The sequence below is a fragment of the Bombus impatiens genome, unplaced genomic scaffold, assembly GCF_000188095.3.
Source record: "Bombus impatiens unplaced genomic scaffold, BIMP_2.2 scf_0020, whole genome shotgun sequence".
In the NCBI taxonomy this organism is placed as follows: Eukaryota; Metazoa; Arthropoda; class Insecta; order Hymenoptera; family Apidae; genus Bombus; species Bombus impatiens.
The window spans coordinates 391,701-413,348 of NT_176439.1; the positions used below are offsets into that span (position 1 = coordinate 391,701).

The window sequence follows — 21,648 nt, forward strand, 5'->3', positions numbered from 1 at the left end:
TATATATATTATATATATATATTATATACATATATAATTAAATGAAAATACTATAAATGAATATACTATACTATACTATACTATATACTATAAATAAATTAAAATACTATATATATATATATATAGTTAAATTCAGTATGCACCTATATGAAAATAAACTTCAAAGAGAAAAGATTATGAACTCTGAATCGAAGAATTACATCGAACGTACGTATCTGATGTACGTAGCCTAGTAAAGTTCTGAATAGTCGATTTCTCAACTCTAGACTATACTTCGTCTGATAAAAAAATCAAGATTATATGCCTTGTATCGCGTATACAAGTATCACTGAATCTATCCTCGTCCGAACTTTGTGTTTCCAATTTCCGATTAAAAATAAGGTTTGAGAACGATCGACAAGGTTGAAAAAGAAGCTCCGGAATCCATGATTTATTTAAACAATTCTATATCGACGCATCCAGAGAAGCTCGATCGAAACACGAAACGCTAATGGCTGACTCGATCGCAACTTTTTATCGCGTTATTGACAAATACCACGGTATCTCTATCTGCCAGTGGAAGAACGATGATGCAAACGAATTTCTTGTACAAGAACTCACGCACGTATCCCAAAGAGAAATACAATACGCACGATACAACAAATAACCTGAATATCGCGATTTAATTCGTTAAAAAAAAGCATCAAATGGAAATATTTGCAATCGTCCGAAGAAAATTACAACAGATTTCAATGGATCAAGCTGTTACGTTCGTAAGGCTGTAATAATTATCAATGCTGGTAGGAATTTTTCTATACTAAAATTAGGAAATATTACAATTGAACGAAGAAAAATAAAATTAAAGAAGACGAATACAACGTACAACAGGAAAAAATGAAAAACTTTGTAGGAACCGACGTAGAGAGATTTCGAGGTAAAGAAATCTCGTACGCGGCAAAAGATCTCGAGCAAATCGCGATGCACGTTGTTGTATACAGCTCCCTTTGCAACCAAAAGAAATCTAGAGTACTTATTTTTGAACGTGACGCATTGACAAAAGACGATCCTGCAAGATCTTCGATGACAATACTACGACGCGTAGAAATACACGAACTGCTACATTTCCATATCGATACGAATATGTGGCCGTGGAAGGCTTGTGTATTAACCTAGCCTTGTTGTTTCTTGAATATACATAATAAAAAGATGCCGAGATATTTCATTACGATAATTTTACGATCGTTTTAAGGATTTGATAAATTCAGTCTTTAAGTACAAGTTATAGTTACACTGTACAATCGTAGTAGTTATATCGTGCAATTATTATTTATGTATATATCGTTCGTAATCATTGTATTATAATAAACAATGAGATCTCTTTTTCTCTAACGAAGTATTAACAATTGTATCATTACTATAGGATGTTCATGATTCTGTTACGTATTTAGTTATATATATATAGCTTCTTTGTTTCGATGGTAACACGAATAAAAAAATTTGAAATTTGCTTTCGTTCGATAGAAGGCTTACATTCTGTTTCTATATTTATCATGTGAAACGGTATATTTGTAAGTTCATCAGTTTCGCGTCAGAGAGCAAAATTATTACTTATAAACCTGGCCTTAATTTTACAACACTCGCTCATCTTCGGTAATTTTGCGACGCTTCGAGTGCAAGCTTGTACTGCTTTCGCGAATAGTAGCATATCTTGTGTTAAGTCAGCCTCGTAACGTCGTTCGAATGACTCATGAAGATTTCTTTGTAAGCGTTAAAACGCTTCTACTTTAAAGTTTACATTTTTTAAGTTGCGCCGCTATCGGAATAAAGCAGCGATATATATTCTAGTGACGTAAATTTTTAAAAATTGATCGCGAACGCGAAGAAAATTTGAACAAAAATGTTTGTTATACGAAATCTATCCAAGTTCAATATACAACTCGCTACGACATTTGATCGATCAACATTTTCCTTTGCAACGAAGCATTACCTTGCGAAATCGCTTTTTGTTTCCTTCAATGCCATGATATCTTTTACGTCTTTCTGCATATTCTTATCAGGAGTATGGACAGAGCTTTATCAAAGGATATTTCGAAGCTGTTTTACAAGATACTCGATCGAATTCGAATATTCTATTCGTATTCTACGTTTATACCGTTATGACATTCGTTTGTTCATTATTTAAATTCCATTTGCCTTTAATCGAGCTCCATTACAATTTCTATCACGTTCTCCGCTGCGTTCTATCGGTCATTTTCTAGCCCATTGCATTTTTCTGACACTGAAAGATGTCTCAAGTTCGAGCAACGTACGAAAGGATTGTTTTATTTGTATTCTCGAAGATTTCTTCGTTTCCTTAGATGAATTTGCATACAACATCGCCGTCATTAATTGTCTATAAATTAAATTTTATGTTGAAAAGTCTACTATAGTTTAGAGTTAGAAAAAGACTTGTTAATTAATTATTTGCATTAATTTTCTCCCAAATACACGTAAAACATATTTCTTCCTTAAAGATTTATTCAAATTCCAAGATACAATTTCACCGCGATTCATCTTCACGTAATTTAAACTATCATTCGTTAGTTGCTCTATCGCTTTTTCAATTCTTTGTTCTTAAATCAAATTTCAACATACCACAACTACGAAGCTCGCAAATTACTTAGACTCCATCCTATTCTTCATTCTTAATCCTTCCCTCAAATTGAAATCTACAACTCTATATATAATATCCTAATTTCTTTCTTTACAATGTCAGCTATTAATAATTTTCATCCTTATAACCATCTTATATCGATTACTTTAATTTTTTACTTTGCCTATTTTCTATCTTCTAGTTGTAAACGCGAATCTACAATCCCATAATATTCTAACTCATTTCTCTACGATGTAAAATACTAGTTACGGAAATTTTTCAATTTCACTTTTCCAATACTTTGTAATTAAATCCTATTTCTATTCGCCGGTATTCGATCAAAATGGAAGAAATCAGAAAGAAAAGAAAAGGGAAATCCTCAACAAACCGTATACGTATAGATCTGTATATAAACGACCATTTCACGGATTTATATCGACGATTTCATCAGCTTTCCACAGAAGAACACGCATTCTTCCCCGAACGTTCGATCCGCTTCGAGGATCGAAAGACGTCACGTCATCGGCAAGATTAATAATACGTCACGAACAACGACTATACACGTCACTTTCACGAAAAACAAGACCGCACATAGGTACATAGAAAGACCCGTATCGCGGTCCAACGACCGCGTTCAAGGGAATTTCTCGATTTCCGCAGGGTCGCCATCGAAAATGAGGAACAATGGAGAGCTATAACTCTGACCGAGGCTTGTTCAAGTTGTTAAAATTTCTTAGTTTCGAAAGATATAAAATCCGTCAGAAACGCTTACAAACATGAAAGATTAAAAGATTACGGAAAAGGTTCTTCGTTGAAAGGTTGAAAGGTTCTTCTCGATTGATAGACAGCAACGGTAGAAATATAAAAAGTTCTTAGACTTGGTCGTGTACTAAAGCATAAGCTCGAGTAAAATATTTGAACAATATAAATGACCTGGACTATTATAAAGACGGTCGAGAAGCGGAAACCTCCGAAAAAGCATTCAACAAATATCTAATTATTCAAGAATTCTTACTGGTTATGTACCATTTAATCCTCAAATAAATTTTAGTACACACAGCATGACCGTCCTCGCACCATAATTAAATCCTCTACATCTATACTTTACACTTGAATAAGTACCAGAAAGAAAATCAATAGAAAATTCCATAATAATTTCAACGAACATTTCTTATATTACCAACATCTGCATCAATAAACTGTTTACTACTGTAATGTTTGATTTCTAAACCTACCAACTGCTATATTTCCATCAAATGTAGTATAGTACATTTATGTATAATATAACAAACTGTATACCTTGAAGAAGCATGAAAAATCTATAGAATTCTACAATAATTATAACTAACAATCTTTATAGTTCAATATTTATGTCAACCAAATTTTTACTATCGTAAGGGTTGATTTCCAACCCTCCTACCAATTGCCATGTTCCCATCATTCGCAATACAGTACTTATATATAGTACAATTCCATAGAAGGGACCCTTCCAACTAAGGATATACGAAGGTACCGTTCAGTGTACGGGCGAAGTGCACTTCCTGAAAAAACCCAGGTGGACCTGCTGCCTTTCTTCAGGTACCACCTGCCTCTGGCTGGTTTCAGTCCCTCGCAACAAGTCTTGAACTTCTCACATACATCGTTTTCCTGAACATATTCTCAGGCAGATAGCAGCAAGATGGTAGGCTGGCTTAGCTGGCTGATTTCGAAACGAGAATACGCGAGCCGTAATTCCATGCAATTCGCAAAGAAAACGAAGCTTTCGGTTCCAACGACGTTTTACGGAAAGCGGCGACCGGAAACGGTGCCCGCACGGATGTAACGAAACATCGAGCTACACGATGCATCGCGTGACGTCTTGAGAAATTCTGATGATTCACTGTGTTCCTCGGTTTTGTACAATATATATATTTTTTTAATTATATTCAGAATATAACATTGAACAGCTTCTTTGCTTTCGTTGTATTATCGGTATCTATAGTAATTTGATTAATAATAATAACAATAACCGTTTTGACTGTTTTTAGGAAAAAGTTGAAGTATATTCTATAAATATTTAATTGATTAAGTAATTTTAGTTCTGAAAATATCTCTGAAAAAGTTCCAGCGTTTCATATAAATTTTAGTACAGAGTAGATAGAGTTTTGAACATTTTTATAAGATAATTCGTCCTGTAATTTTGCTCTTTACGATTGGTTTTACGAATGATGAATTTTAAATTGAATTATTAAGAATTTTGCAGTTTTTGGAAATAACTTGCAGTTTATTATCTAACATATAACTATATATAATGTATAGATACAATAGAAATAGAAAAAAATGATTGCTGTAGAAATGTCTAAAGTTAATTCTACAGCGAATTATATTTTCCATAGAATATAGATGTATGTTCTAAATTTTAAGATTTTCCAGAGATCTCCGCCTACATGCAATTTGAAGGACTGCGAACTGTTAAATGAAATTTCAAAACTTTCCCTTATTACCTCAAATACATATTCCAAATCTGTAGTACGTACCAAACATTAAAGTTAATTATTGCCATATCTACTTTAAATCTAAATTTAAAGTTAATAAATTTTCTTTGAAATTATTGAGAAGGAATGAAATAAAATTACGTAAAGAAGATTAAAACTTTTTATTGGGATTGTGAAATATGTATTCTGAAGATAAAAAAAATTAAGGTAAACGAGGCTTAAGTCAATTTTGCCTCGTTTCCGGAAATTAATGTTTGAAACGTGATATATTCCATGTAACTAAATTTTTATTATCTTTTAAATTATATATTATTTTACTCTTCTCTCTGATATGTATTTATCTAATAAAAAAGAAGCTTTCATTATCAATATTTTCTGTATAACAATGTTAATTTCATGTACGAATAATACATTTCTTATGAAATGATTGAAAACGAATAAATTACTTAAAAATGTAACTTTAATTTATGGTAATAGATTTTAAGACAAACGTAAAATAAGATATACAATAGAGTTTCGAGTTCAAGGTGGTTGCAACGTAACCAGTGACCAAAGCAAACTGATGAGCTAAACAAAACGTTTCTACGTCGAAGCAGCAAACATAACCTTACATTTCTTGAAAAATAGGGAGAAAAGAAGAATAGTATAAAACTATTGTAACAATAATTCAATTTATTCATTATATTCTATTTCTGATTCTCTACTATGAATAAAGAAATAAATTTCCTAACTTCAGGGCAAACGGTTAGAACACAATTGTCTTCTTCGCCCCCAAAAAACAGAAAATTTTGGTGAAGATATTAAAGCGATCTTTCAACGACCATAAAACGTTATTATTATTTAAATGTGACATTTCATTTTTTAAGTTACTTGTCCGCTTCCTATGGCATTTCAAATAAATAATTATAGTATCTTTTATTCGTTAAGAAATATACTTTAACATTGTGCACAAATTCGTCGTTTCTGAATAGAGTAAGAAATGGCCCTTTTCTGCAATTCTCCTTCTCTCGGTTACTAGAACGAACACGAAACGCCACAGTAAAAAGATTCTAATCTAGCGAATACAACGACATGCGAAACAGAAGAGAAAGAGCGACACGAAAAGACAATAAGTGGAAGAAAGAAAAATATTGTTTATCGCATTGGTGTCACATTTCTCTCTTGGTAGATGCTGGATGGGCAGACTATCGTTCAATAAAATCTTTCTCGAAGAAAACGAAAAGAAAAAATCTCCAAAGAAAGGCATAGAGAAAAATATAGGCACAGAAAACGTATCTATGCTATCGATTAAAATTATTATCAATATTACGTATTTTAGTAATTAACATCTTTATATTATTATTTCGATAATATTACGCAACAAGATTTTTTTCCAAACGTTAGATAGAACGACTTCTATACGCTCAAAATTACGCTATTCGATGGTTACAGGCTACAGCTTCGACAATATGTTTCGTGATAATTTCGTTCCCCACGAGGACCTAACTATCTAAATCGCGGTTGTTTTTCATTAGTGGGAAAAATGGTTACGATTCCTTCAGCGAATCATTTTCAGAGATGACGGAAATACCCCGGGCTGGAATATAGTCGTAACTAACCTTTCAGCTCCATGTCAGTCGACAACGCACACGATCAGTTCGATTCAGTGCTTGGTTTATCGGCAGAAATAAGGACGATCGCCAACAACGTCAATTTCCTCGATTTTAACAGAATACGACTTTAAATTCTGTTGTGTGTACAGTCAACCGGATATCGAACGAAATTTAAATCGTTATCTGCCATCTGACAGGAGAAGAAAATACATAACCTCAAAATAACTGCGATTATCTATGTAGCATCGTATCGTATCAGTATAATAAGGAAAAGATCGCGTTAAAAACTGTTAAAATTGTTAAATTTCTTTGTCACATAAACATTTTTTCATAAATAGTAACGATATGTCAATTTTAAGAAAATTTCCATACAAGTTTAATTTTGGCATATGTACGATGTTTAGAATAGTATTAAATTCCTAAATCACAATTTTATTCTTTAATTGTACTAAGAGAAACGAGCTATACATGGGTACAAGTGCGAAGGTAGCCTTAAATACAGTGTATCACTTGTATCGGTGTTTCTCCGTAACGTTTTTACTGCAATACAAAGCGCGAGACCTTGACGTACGAAGACAAGACAGTCGGCAAAATAGCTTGCCAGTAGACCTTAGATATATGAAAAATACGTAAGTACTTATTTATCGTCACACGGGTATATACGTAAGTATCCACGTAGTCGTGCGAAAGATAGTAACCGCACGATTTTCCCTATTAAAGTCCCTGTTTGCTCGCTCCGAACGCGTGACGAGCATGAGTCGCTAGAGAAGCATTGACGTAGCCGAGAAAGAATCGAGCGAAACGATCGGAGCAGATAACAGCGGAAAAGGAAAAGGTGGTCTGACAGCGCTTATCTATCAGATTAAAAAGCAGCGGTATACATTGTTCCGTAAATCGCTTGCAAGTCGTGTGTACAGAGAAAAGCGTTTCCGGTGTAGGTTCTACGAGATACGAAATGCCCGCCGGAGGGCGTATCGATTCGAACAAAACATTTGTGTCCAAGTACAGTGATGCTCTCGCTAACTGGCCACAGGTCAAGATCTTATCTGGTCAGTTATCAAGGCAAATACATGCATATATGTATCACTAGAAAAAGTCTAGTATCTTTCTTTCCTGTTAAACCTGAGTCAAATTACATGTACAATCGTGCCTTGTGAACTGACTGTAGTTATCCCCACCAATCAGAACTGACTTAATGAAACGAATCGTTGATGTTACCTATATATGTAAAATAAACAAATGTGCCAAATATTAGTATCTTAATCGTAGTTGAAGAAATCAGTTCCAAGAAGTGGTGGAGGTAGCGACGGTCAGTTAAAAAGAGAGAATTCTGAACAGCTAACGCGACGTTATTGTATACGTTTCCGAGCGTGTCCTAGTATGTCTAATAGTAACTGTTCCAAGGCTTACGTTTTTTCTACTAAGGCTGTATCTGAGATATAATAGAGACGAACGTTAGTAATCGGGAGAAAAACAGTGGAAGGAAGTTTTTCCTACCGTATGGGGTAACACTCCCGCGTCGCTGTCATGCTTCGATGTCACCGTTGCTGTGTTCGAGCGTTCGAAAGCAGAGACCACGATGATAGTATCAGACGCACGTATACACTGTGACACCGTAAAAGGCACACGATGTATGCACGCACGCGCGCACTGTCGAAACACACACGCACGTACGTAAAGCAACCACCACCGCTTGTGACACACACGAAACATATAACTTGAACCGTTCGTGGCGCGCGACAGACTGAGGCGAAACGCGGCTCGCGCTAGACTAGAAGGGGAGTTGGCCGCGTGGTGGGAAGAATTGGCGGTGGTGGGGGAGACCAGCCGCATGAATGTACACCACGACAAAGGGGCCCCGCACTTTCGCTTTGCGGCGATACGGTCGATACGTGCTCTCTCGACCACGTGATAAGAGTTTACTTTTTCCTTTATTTTGATTTATCTGTATTCGTAAACGAAGAAGATTACGATATTAAATATTAGCAAAGGGATACTGATCGATTTATTATCTTAAAAGATTAACGGTACAAACGGGGTTCCAAGAGAATTAAATTGTGAAGCAATTGTATTATTCGCAGAAATTCAGTATAATCGCAGAAGATAGCATGTAGACAATATGTTTTGAGTAATTATTTGTACGATATGTCCATAAAGAAATGTAAGGTTGCTTACGCGCGATTAAAATCAATCGAGAATCAATGAAGGTACGAATCCGACCAGCTATTGTGTCTAGCAAACGTGTAACTTTTCCTATTCGATGGAAAAGAGCGCAAACATGCTTGGAATTGCGAATTTCATACCACGTAACCAATGCACACTCGTATACATAATGATACTATCGATCGACATTAAATGTAAAACTGTACAGCAATTGTATTAGTAGGTAAGTAGATTGAGTCCCTACGTATAATTTACGCATTGCTCACTGTGATCGTGAATCATATCGATACATCATACATCAGTTGATTTGTTAAGAAAGAATAAAAATAAAAAAGGGAAAATTACTCATCCACGTATAGCGAATGGATACACGTATGTACATCCCTGGGTCCTACAGGGTTTAATATCGTGAAGGGTAGTCGAGAGGAAGGAAGATAGGGACGACCCTAAAGCGAGGGAGTGCTGATGCTAAAGCCGCGAGCATGAAGGGACCTTCAAATAAAAAAAAAGATAGGACCTACTGAGCAAGCGAGCGAACAAGAGAGAGAGAAAGAAAAGGAAAGAGAATCCGGTCCCCCTTCTTTCGAGACCAGGGAAAGGCCGCACCCACGCAGTTCTTGAAGATCATGTTGGGTCCCCGCTGGCACAGCCCTGAGCGTGTAAGTAAACACGCCAAAGTTCTAGTACTTGAACATGGAGCGAACATTTTCCACAAGGTTGGATATCCCTCGTGAAACACGAATGCTGGCCACTCATGTAAATTCATAGAAAGCCTTTCAATTCAACCATTATGGGAAATACACGCAATAAGAACAGAATATATATTGGAAATTGTAAAGAAAAAAGTTTCGAGATTGTAAATTGATAGGTTAAGTCGAGATAGGTTATTTTCATGTAAGAAGCGCGAAAAACGTAGAACAAATAAATTGTTACTCCAACCTTATAACATTGCATAATATCGACGAAGTTGCGCTACGTTTTTACTGTGCAACATCTTCACCTTGCCTTTAAGGCAAATTCACATTTGCCTGTGTCATAACAGTTATATTATAACAATACTTGAACGTAAGATAATCAGAATGCACATGCTTGGCTAGCGAGTTGGTCGCTTAGGTTAAGCCAAAGTCAACACGTGGCAACGCCGCGCTACAGCTGTCATACACGTCACGCATCGAGTCAAAGCTCAACTTATTCTACATAAGTGTTTTATAAGAGTTGGTCGAGGAGAGATCTGTCTCTCCCGTTACGCGATACGAAACGAAAACGACTATGACTGGGAAGAAGTTGCACGCTCTCTGTCCGACTTTTTGATCGGTAGGAAAAATCATTTCTCCGTTAAAGGACAGCATTGTGCGGTCAGAGTACATACTACTGGCTCTGTGTTTGGGGCTACCCAGCGTTACCTCGTAACATTCTCATGCCATCAACTTCCCTCTCCCGAAATCCCAGACGGGAAAGTGAGTTTCGGAACATGATTGTTAATTTTACGTAACGTACGACTCGGTTGCTCACTAGGAACAAGTTTCCCCTCCTGCTTTTACCCAGATCTCCGTTCGATATCCAACTTGAATTTTCTCGACAGTAATTTCTCGATGAATAAAAAAGCGAGGTTATGTGCCTCTTTTGAATTTCCCGCTACAATTCTCACGCTCTCCGTGAGCATAATCTTCGTTCTCTCTCTCTCTCTCTCTCTTTGTTGTTGAAACAAGTTGCGGTACAGACTGCGACGGTGTTTTCGAAAAACAAACGAACGTTATCTCGGCGCAGCGATGTTAACCTTTCAACGAAGGCACCAAACAGACCAGGAGCCAGTGAAGAAATAAAGAGGGATTGACAACGAAAGAAAGGATGGAGGGATAGGGTTAGTCTGTATCAACTGTGCACCCTTATCAATTGGAAAATTGGTGTGTGCAGTGGGAGCGGAAGAGGAGGGGATTCGACAACGTTCAACTCGATTTGGTGGGGGAAGAACGATTAGGTTTACGCGCCTGCTAGGGGCGTACATATCAAAGGGTCGACGTAGGGGCTACTGTACACAGGGAATATTAGTTCAGATACAATTTTCGTTCTTGTACTTTCATCAACTTCGCCTTTCGAAGAATCCTTTAAAGCCAGAAATTATTTTAACGACCTGCATTGTCTATGCACCCTCGCCGAATTAGGAATTTCGTAGCGGCCAAACTTGGTGGCGAAAGGGAAGGGGAATTCGGTACAAAAAGCAGGGGCGTATCCAAGGAATAGGATGAGACGATCTTTGTGTGCACGTTGTGAGAGAAACCGAAAGAACCAGCAAATGAATCAGCGAGAAAGAGTACGGAGAGGGACGAACGCCAGTAAGGAACGGAAGAAGAGCGACTCAGGCGTCTAGGGCGCATGCGTCACTCATCGTGGGCGTCGAGAATGTGTTGACACGAGAACTTGAGAGAACGCCGTAGCCCTAATGCCACGACGCGACGGCCCGTGTTATCGTCGATACGGTTCCCATACTGCGGGTCCGCCCCGTCATCGCGAAATCTGGGTCTTTCATCCTGACGAAATCGGGTCTCTGTCGGTGTCAACTCTCTACGGGGATTGATGATTCAGAAATTACTGTGCAAATGATAAACAGAACAAATAGAAATGAGCTAGACATGAATTGGAGACGTTTTCTAATCTTCACCTGTGAATTGTTATATACATATATCATTCGAACATACATATATCTCTTATTCGAATTAATATCTGTCTTGACATATTCAATTATTCACTTGTAATTTCTTGTGGAACATTATTGAAGAAGTATTCACTGTAGAATGCTTATAAATTTTCATTGAAGCTTTTTTTCTCTCGCTTCTAGAAACCTATTTTTCAGGGAACTTTTATCCGATGTTTAAAAGCTTGTATAAGTATAGAGTTAGCCGCGTAGCTACAGGGAATGATGTTCTCCACGCAGTAAATTTATATTGGACTATAATCAAATAAGCTGGCCGCAGAAGATATCCATATGTCTAAATTATCATCGGTTTCACGATGCTTTAAATATACCGCGCGACAATGTTCGATAGGATATGACGTGTAAAATAATTTTTAGGTTAACATCTAACTATTTATTTTAGTATCCTAGTTTTATTTGTTATAGAAAAAATATATTATTTAACACTGAAATTAATAAAATTGTAATTGCATGTAATATATTTCAGTCACCAACGTACCAAGTTTCATGTATGAGTAGAATCTGTTAGAAGAAATGTTGCAAAATCCTATGCATTTATGAGCGGACCTTACGGAACAGTAAGAAAATCATGATTGTTGCTTATAACTTTTGGCCATCTGAGTAAACGAAGAAAACGCACTTTAATTTTTACATATATCTACATGTTGTCATGAAAATTAAAAGGTTTTAAATATATTCGTTTCTCGGTAAAGTTCGTTTAATGTAACGAGAAAATTGCAATTTGATTTCGCGTTTTTGTTAAAAACACATGAATGAAGAAAGCGTCATTATTATGATGTTGGTATTGTTATATTGTATCATTATACGTGCGTATATTGGTCGAAGCTACGAAGTTTCACTATCAACTATGCATGGAAAACTAGTGTTGCTTCATATGTACATATAAACTAAGCGAATAATCAATTGCATGTCACATGCGTTTAAATTCAAAAGACAGGCAGTTTCCTATGAGAAATCGATGATAATCATAACAATTTTTGTAACTATAATACATAGAGATGCAATAATAAGAAAAGATTTCGTTTCTATACGTTCTCCAGTTTTGATGATGCGCCTGTCGCTTTCTGATCTGTACTTATTAGCAATAAAGGTACGTATATGGGGTACAACGTACCATGGCTATGTTGCACAAGTATAACGAAACAGCGAAGCTCAGTTTAAGAAATTTAAGAAGAAAGCTTTTGCTACGTACTCGTACTTTCACGTATAAGTGATATACGCACATATACAAACAAACTTGCGTCCCATGTGTACAGATACACGTTCGGTATGATCATACATGTAGCATGTTAATATATACACATATCTGAACGGGATAAAGGAAAAAGAAGGTGGATTAAACATGGAGGGACGTAATGGCAGAAAAATTGAAAAAATCTATATCATAGGTGCATATCAGTGCAAACAAACGTAATATATATATCTATACATAGTTTCATATGTATAATTATATGTATATATTTATATATATATATTAATATATTATACATATATTAATTATCTTTCCATGTGCACGTAAGGGACACGTTTTCACGCTTTGTGTGCATCCTCTGTTTACGAAGGGCACTTATTGAAAATTGAAGGTGGTATACCACAATGAAAGCCAAATACGAAACCGAGCGAACAAAGAACGCTGGGCAAATGCGTATATCGAATGGTGGGAGACGTAGAAAGGATAACGCGAAAGGAAATCTAAAGGGGGAGGATTATCACGGTGGACTGCTACAGAAAAATTTTTCGGATAGGGAAAGTTAAGAAAAATTATATATATGTATGTGTATTCAGTCATCGGAGAAACGCATTTGGGAAATCTACGAAAAAGCAATGGGAAATGTCTGGGAACAGCACACCGTCCGGGGGTGAAATAAAGACAGGGGTCGAGCGAGCGAGAGAAATAGAGAGAGACAGCGCGCATCCAAATTTCGGAGGGAAAACTCCTACCTTTTACTGGGATAATCTGGGATTTTCAGAGCGATGTCATAGCAGAGTACGTTGGTTGCGCTAGGCGAAACCGACGGTCGGCGATGGCCGTGCAGCTCACCACTGAGAACACTGAGGTCGCTCCATGTCTCTCACTCGACCCAAGCCACGACCCCGCCCATTATGGGCCTACTGATATTCTCGAGGCCGTATGTTAAACCATAAACCACCAAATACGTTCATATGTTTAATTAATCTCGCCCGTAAACCACCAAAAATATTGTATGATATTCCGCGTAGCAATATCTACGTCGTAAGATTATCAGCGTTCTTGGCCACTGACGTCAAGTCAAACGCTTTCACGAACTTCGCTTATTTCGCCGTAGGTTAATGGCGGCACCACTTGCTTGCCTCATAGTGGTCGCGTTGTTATCCATCAATATCGACAGAGAAAAGACTCGACTAAGTAGCATAGTTTCGTCGCATTCTAATTCATGATAATTTTATTCTATTTTCTCTTTTCATTTAATACCGCTTATCTTTGAAACTTTGACCAATAATTCACAACAAATTTCCATTAATATTATAAAAATAAGTTTGCTTTTTTTTCCTTAATGTTTGAGCATTTGCACTTTGTATAAGCGTGCTGTCAGTGTATACAAATGTGTACAGATACATGTAGACTTTGGTAAGTTTAAAAACATGTCTACGGTGGGAGAACACGTTAATCGCTTTCCGCACCATTCACCTCTATAGACTATTTCTTCTTCAGTTCTTGCGTCGTAATGTTTTATAACTTACTTCAGATTCCATCAGATTCCATCTAAAGACTACATGTATTTTTCATTTTTTGAGATTACATACATGTATAGAAAGACATTGCAATTTAAAGATTTTGCATTATTTAACATTACTTTTAAATTCTACTATAATTTTTAAAAAATTCAAATCATAAGCGTAAGTTGTGGAGAAATGGTTTGAAACTGTAGTTACTGACATTATCATCCACTTTTTTATGTACACCTTTCCCTACGTGTTTCTTTAAGTATTTTTCCGAACGTTTCAAGGTGTAGAACGTTACATTTTGTGATTTTCCATTCATCTTTGCTAAAGATGATCTGGTAAACAAAGAGAGAAACAATAAAGGGTGTAAAATCATTCCTTAAATTCAGTATCATGAGCTGTCGTGGTCGTGTTTCGCTGTATTCCACCAATCGGCATGCCCTACCTTCCGATCGTTATATACAAATTAGTTTATTTAGTAATTTTAATATAAAATATGCCAAACGCTAATAGTATCCGACTTCAAAAAATTCATAGATATTTTTAATGTTAAGAGGGCTTTTAATTTTTAATTTTGTAAAGATTTCAAAGGGAACCCAATGACTCATACGAAAAAAGCCGAAACAACCCGAGACAGAAACCACGCGATTGGATAGATGAGATCACGTGACGCTGTAAAATATTGGTCCAGACGACTGGTGGGGGATATTCATAATCCTTAAGTTTCGCTCGTATCTTCATAAAGATAAGAGAGAGAACGGGAGAAGGATCGTGCTTACGAGCACATAGTTTACGAGTTCGAACGCAGTACACATCCGGTTTCAGCGAGTGTTTAGTGTGAATTGACGAAATGATAAATATGAGCTTAAAAGTGAGACAAAGGGAGAAAGAGGAAAGAAAAAAAATCGTAAAAAGAGAGGCAGAAATTTAACAAGCATTGCTGAACACGGATATGATGAAATATCAGTTTTTAAAATAGAATAAACGTGGTTTGAGTGCGCGACATATGCAGAACGTACGAGATATTGCTGATAAAAGTTAATTTCATGTTTTATGAACATATGTGTACATGCGCATGCGCGTTGCGAAGGTACGAATACGTACAATTTCGCTGTCGAACGGTGATCGTATTGTGAAAAATCCGTGCGGAATAGCGAAAACAAACAACTCGTGTCCGCCATCTTGTGCCTCTCCAGCTACGTTAAAAAAAGGAAGTGAGAGTGTGAGAGAGAGGGAGAGAAAGAGAGGAAGGAAGAGAGAGAAAGAGTGAGTGAGTGAGAATTCCGGGGAGCGACGCGTGTGATTTTTATTTGGTGAGGAAGAAAAAAAGTGTAAGCAGAGGTGACCAACGGTCACCGAATGTGGTCAAATTCGCAAAATACACGAATAGGGAGGACTGCGAGAGAACTCGAAGTAAAAGAGGCGAGGTAGCATTGTGCTCAGAAGGAGGTTCGTAGGGTACCCCACCATTTATTCCCCCTTCCCTTTTGCCCTGAATCCCGAGATTATTGCGCAGTTAGAAAATTCATTGAATATAAAGACCGCCGAAAACTTGGTTGCATCTTTAGAAAGTAGCCCGCGGACATCGTATGGTAAGTCTTTTGATATAACTCCAAAATTAATTACTCTTCGCCCCCTTCTATGTTTGCTGTTGTAATTTCAATGCAATGTGTTTGATTTTATTTTCTTGTTATTTACTTTTTTATATTTGTTATATTTACATATATTTATATTTGTTATATATATTTTATTTATTATAACAATAATAATAAAATCAACTTTTGTAACAACTTCTTGGCTTACAATAATGTCGAGTCACATTCGTAGCGTAGGTTAACAAGCTATATACAATGAAAGGAAACTGTATTTATATCGAAGTTTAAGATACTTTGTGCCGCGTCAATTTTATTATCGATATATTATGTGGAATCACACAAGCAATGTGTTTATTATATTATATATTTAGTAAATAAATTTTTCATAAAATTTTTATTAAAGAAAAAAGCCTAATATATAGAATATCGTAATGTATACACATCATAATTTAGCGTCAGATATTGTCAGAAAATGTTTGATATTTTTGTTTCCTTTTAGAACCAAAATAGTTCGAACGGAAAGTCCAGAACCGGCGCAGAACGTGTTAATTTTAACCCTAATTTTAATTCTAAACTACAAGTCTAATTTATAGAATTGTACAAATTTAGTATATAATATTTCAGTTTTATTTTAAATATGACATTGAGACAGTGATCATCTGATGTCAATGTATATGTACAGAAATATATTTTTTTACACAAAAAATGGTAAGACAAGGAGTTAAACAGTGTTGTGTTTCATGTATGTTACTTTTATCATCGATCAGTATGGGGTCAGACTTATAGCAGTTGCGTATTGAATTTGAGTAAAACATGTTTCATATTGCTTGGTGATGAAATTTTAATATCTTCGAATGACGCATGCCAAATTGTTTTGCCATAAAATAAAATCAAATATTTCCTTATCTTCTTTTCAAAACACTGCATGTTGACGTAATCATATGCTGATAAATGTTAAAAATATCGAATTCACGATTAATAATATTTTTTGAAGTGTTAGAAAGCTAAAAGTGTAATTAATTTTGTAGACGGGTTGGTTGACTTCGTGAGTGATAGAAAGGACGAAAGTATTATAAAGAAGCCATGACGAATTCGGTACCAAAATTGAAGAACAAAGTAGACCGGCAGGGTTCGCCGAATGTCGGTGTGGAACGATATCATCACCGTTCAAGTGCAATCAAATCGTCAACATTTTTCCACAACAGTGGAAGATCTCATGGCAGAAATTCAACCGGCAGACTAACCTGCAGCCCACACGGTTTGTCAAAGGGTTCGAGAACTTCGCCGTTGCGATGTGATTACAGTCCGCGCGGCAGTCCAACAAACAGTTTCTATGCGGGTGCAAAGTTTTCTGAACCGCCATCTCCTGCGAGCCTTCCGAAACCACCGAGCCATTGGACTACGAGACTGATGAGCAGTTGTCAACAATCCGACAGGAGTTGCGATATTTCAAAGCATCTGAAAATGATACTAAACGTCCAAGCCTGATACCTAAAGACCAACAAACCGCTAAAAACGGTTACCAGCTCCTAAAAGCAAAGAGACAGGTACGATATTATCGTTCCCCTACTCTTGAATTTAAGGATGTATTTTTTCTCTTGTATGTGATGTCAAGCTGTTCGTTTTAAACATAACAAACAAAAAAACAGAAGTGTTTATAACTGCGCGATAACACAATCTCTTAAGAACGATACGCGATTAATATTGCAACAAGAAAAACAGGGCACCAGCGTCTTCAGTTTCATGGTATCAGATGCTAAGGAGATGAAGAAAAAACAAACCAGGATTCGTTGTTTAAAACTATACAAAACATATAAACATTGAGTATGAAAGACGCAGGTGCGTCTGCCGTGAACCATGATTCAAGTATATGGTAACTTGTAACAATTCTATTATGCGCCGTCTATGAAGATATAAACGTATGTATTTTAGATTATTATTATATATGATTAACTTGCAGAGACGCATACACATACACAAATACATAAACACTATTATATTATCTGTTTGACGAAATGGTACGAAGACATAGGCAAAGCTGCATTAGCTATTTTTAAAAACAATAGCTATATACTCTTTATTTTTCTTTTTTTTTTTGTTTAAATCAAAATTGCTACATCCTAGCACTGTTGATTATTGACAGTATGTTTTATTCTTTTTTCAATTGCAACCCGGAATTCTTTCCAAAATAGTTATTTAAATCTTTACACAAGATGTATGCTAATTGCTTTTTTCCCTCATTGAAAGATACTTTATATTTACAACATAAGTGGTAAACTTTAAGTATTATATATATTCATCTACTGCTCTTTAGCATAAACCTAAGTATCGATTAAGTGTATATCAGACTAATTATTATTCCTATGTAACTGCTTGCCTCCCAGGTTCAGTTAAGTTGTCAATAGTTTTGGTAGAATCCAATGTTCAATGAATCATAAGGACATAATCAAATTATCCTTGAAAGATTTACCAGAGCAAAATTTGTTGGTTTCTATTTATCTTCTTTTACTATCGAAGGTATCCTTACTCGTTTTGCAGCTTTGCAATAGTTCTGCAAAGCATTACATAAGATTTAAGTGACGTGTTTCCAGCGTGCATACAGATGAGATCCCATAATTCATCAATGGAAAAATGGGATTAAATTGTGTGAATGAACGATAGTGAAAATAATCTGATATATGCTTGATGAATGTTTATTAGTTTTTGTTCTCCATTTTTCAGTAAATTCGAGATTAAGCAATGCTTCTGCTTAAGTTAACAAAATTTTTATGAAGGTTTTCTTTAAGTGACAAATTTAATTTTTATCTAATATAAAAAATGTGGTCAGAAGCTTGTCATAAGATTTCATTACAAAGTGATTTTATTTAAATTTGGAATTGGATATCGTTTATTATTTAATACTGAAATTATGAGTTAACAAAATTTTTTGGTTCAGTTCTAAGCATATATATTTCAAAAGTAAAATTTTTGCTAATTTTATACTGTTATAAATGATTTTTTTCTTTCTAACGTTGCACTCGTTACATGACAAAGATAGTAACAATAATTTTTAATTTTTCTTGCATTTTTCTTTCTTTTTATTTTTTTTTTTTTTTTACCTAAAATACGATCATATATTTAATCAAGTAGACTGACCAAATTATTTGAAGTGGTGTTTTAACTAATACGTTTTTTTCTTTTTATCTAAAAGAAAGCACTATTTTTTCTTTTTTTTTTCTTTTCTTAAATTACGTTAGTTTCATTTTTTCTTTAGTAATTACTTTCTTTCTTCTTTCATAAGTTTAATTTTTAAGGTGAATTACGAAGATAGGTTTCGGTATATGTACATGCAGATCTCAAGAAAAAGCTACTGAGTGAATCCATGCGTGTGAATGTATATATCTTGCGTGAAGGAGTGAGAGAGAAAGAGAGAAAAGATGGCAAAAATGTGCAATCTCGAACTTTCAATTACTTTCTCCATCTTCGTAGTCTCGTAAGGCAAAACAAATTTTTAATCGTATCTATAGCATCTACCAGCGGTATGTCTCACGGAATGATTGACAGAAATTTTGATGTAAAATCGAGAAGAGTTTCATGGGTTTTCGAATTTACTAACGAAACTCAATGAACACTATCTCGATTCGTTCTCTTTTTCCTTTTTGGGAATCGTCGCTGTGTGGCGGTTCGCAGAAAGCGAAAGGGAGTTGCAGTTCCGAGAAAAAGGGAAGGAAAGAATTATATTAATCAACATCCGTCTTCATTCCTCTTACTTTCATAAGAATTCGATTATTTAGTTAGATTAGTTTCTTTGAATTCGTCTCCCTTTCTTAAAAATCGTATTTGTTCAAGGTTCTTTGGCAGTTTCAAATTTCTGTTCGTCTGTTTCCATAGAGAAAAATAGTTTTTTTATGATAGCACATGTGTGATAAGATAAGAGCTTGAAGATAAACGATGGTCGCCATACTTGTTGCTAAATAGTTTCTGCTCTCGACGGAAGAGGAATTGTCGCAATTGGTCAGATGAAAAAACAATTTAAAATACAGAGATAGGATCACATCGATAGAGAATCGTTCTTATCGCATACATAGTTTTGTTATTAACAATATACGCATAAGTTCCAGATTTTTTAAGTAAATGGGTTTCTATCGAGGGTCTTCGCTAAAAGAAATGCTCCTCCACGTTCGTTTGATGTTTTTGATTCGAAGGAGGAAGTACAACGATCTGTCTCAAACTGCTAGGAGATTTCAGTATTTGTCCAGTGATTATTATTTTATTAATCGGCTTTAAATTGTATATGTATAATTATATTAGGTGTGGTATTTGAAAGTTAATTGTAAATACGTGCCAGGATTCGAATGGAAAATTTTCAAATTCGGTACGAGTTTTTCTTAAGACCTCATTGGGCGTGAAGTAAAACGAATTAAGCACTGCCGTCCTGTGAGAGATCGATCGAATCATCATCCCGCTTTGAGCATATGGGAATTATTGCACAGACGCGCATCGTTTGTGAATGGTGTAAATAGACAGACGAGGGTTGATAAAGAAGTTGTAAATTTCAAGCAACATCTGTAAATGTACTGTAAAAAAAGAAAAAAAAAGGGGGAGGGATTAGTGTACATACGGCGAAACAGAATGCAGACGGACGATGTGCATTATGTATATCTCATATACATAAAGGGTAAATTAATCGAAATATCTCGGTAATAACGGCGTTTTGTTCCGTTCCGATTGAGAGCAAAAGGCTTAAAAAGAGTTTGAAACTTTAAGTAACAGCAATATGCGTAATTACCTGCTCGAGTCTCGGAGAAGTGCAAAAAATAGTCAGTATGTGCAAAAGTGAAACAAAAAAAAATACAGAAAACGTAAAAAAAAAAGTAAACAGTTGAAGGTTGCCAGACTCGGTTCAAGCGATCTTTAAGGCGAACGAAATATAGTGGAAGAAGAAAGGGCGCTATTGCGTGGTAAAAGTGAGAGAAAATATATGAAAGAGGAAGAAACGGCGTCCGAGAAAAGAAGCGGCGCCAAAGAAAAAAGGGCACGAATTACAAAGTGAATAATCAACCAATAATATTAATTTAAAAGATGATAAGAAATTAGCTGTGATGATGACTCTATAGGTACTACTAATTTTTAATTGGTAATTGATCAACATATATATATATACACACACACATACATATATATATATTATATATATATTATATATTATATGTATATGATTAAACGATAAGGTGGGATAATTTAAGGAACGTGCAAGTACGATGAATATACGAAAACAATTACCGCCTTTTTCGAGAGAGAAAAACGCAAATGCCGAAACGAGAGAAATATGAAACACACATACACGCTGTGTGCGAGTTGTATATCAAGTCGGGAGGATAAGAGAACATAAGTGGGAGAAGGAACATGTTTTTCTTTGTCATAAAATGCGGGGTTTGCCGCGCACTCCGACTTATTGCTATTAATTATCCAAAAAACTTAGTAATTAGCGATGTACGTATGCGCGATCGTGGAACACAAATAAGAGTAAAACAAAACAATGCTTTCGAGCATAATGCAAAAAGGGAAATAGAAAAGTAATGAAGAAATTAAAATGTAGGGTGCAATGTTTTCGTGACAAGAGCAAAGAAATTAATATTATTTAGGAACTCTTTCGAGTACGTCCATCTTGTGTGTCGTAATCCACCTTCGTGACTTTAAGATGAGAATATAGCTAGTAGTTCTAATTATAAGAGCCAACGAGAACTTGGGTCGTTTCGAAAAATGGGATCGAGGTCGGGCGGGAATTTTATGTTCGAACGCGTTTCCGGTCGGAGAG

General features: G+C 35.7%; 2 protein-coding genes and 1 long non-coding RNA gene across 8 annotated transcripts in view; 2 read left to right on the plus strand and 1 right to left on the minus strand.

Annotated features, from left to right (window-relative positions):
- Positions 1-13,845, minus strand: part of LOC100746954 (RING finger protein 44) — a 36,291-nt gene extending 22,446 nt beyond the window's left edge. For 2 of the 6 annotated variants that reach the window (XM_003484810.4, XM_012383892.3), the window contains exon 1: positions 13,495-13,845. Coding sequence is in view for 2 of the 6 variants with exons in the window: in XM_012383916.3 (XP_012239339.1) it covers positions 8,175-8,206 (32 nt within the window). In the remaining 4 variants the exon portion in view is untranslated. Of the gene's footprint in view, positions 1-8,174; positions 8,546-13,494 lie in introns of those variants that run through there. The other 4 variants (XM_012383901.3, XM_024367204.2, XM_033320520.1 and 1 more) reach the window with 3 other exon arrangements.
- Positions 9,175-12,228, plus strand: LOC112212761. The gene is made up of 2 exons (XR_004461654.1): positions 9,175-10,911; positions 11,003-12,228. It is a non-coding gene; the product is annotated as an uncharacterized LOC112212761 (long non-coding RNA).
- A 1,143-nt stretch (positions 13,846-14,988) lies between the features above and the next one.
- LOC100747188 (proline-rich nuclear receptor coactivator 2-like) lies at positions 14,989-18,538 on the plus strand. Its single transcript, XM_003484812.4, has 2 exons — positions 14,989-15,848; positions 16,880-18,538. Exon 2 carries the CDS (start codon positions 16,935-16,937, stop codon positions 17,337-17,339), a length of 405 nt encoding a protein of 134 aa, XP_003484860.1. The 5' UTR covers positions 14,989-15,848; positions 16,880-16,934; the 3' UTR covers positions 17,340-18,538.
- Positions 18,539-21,648: the final 3,110 nt, after the last annotated feature.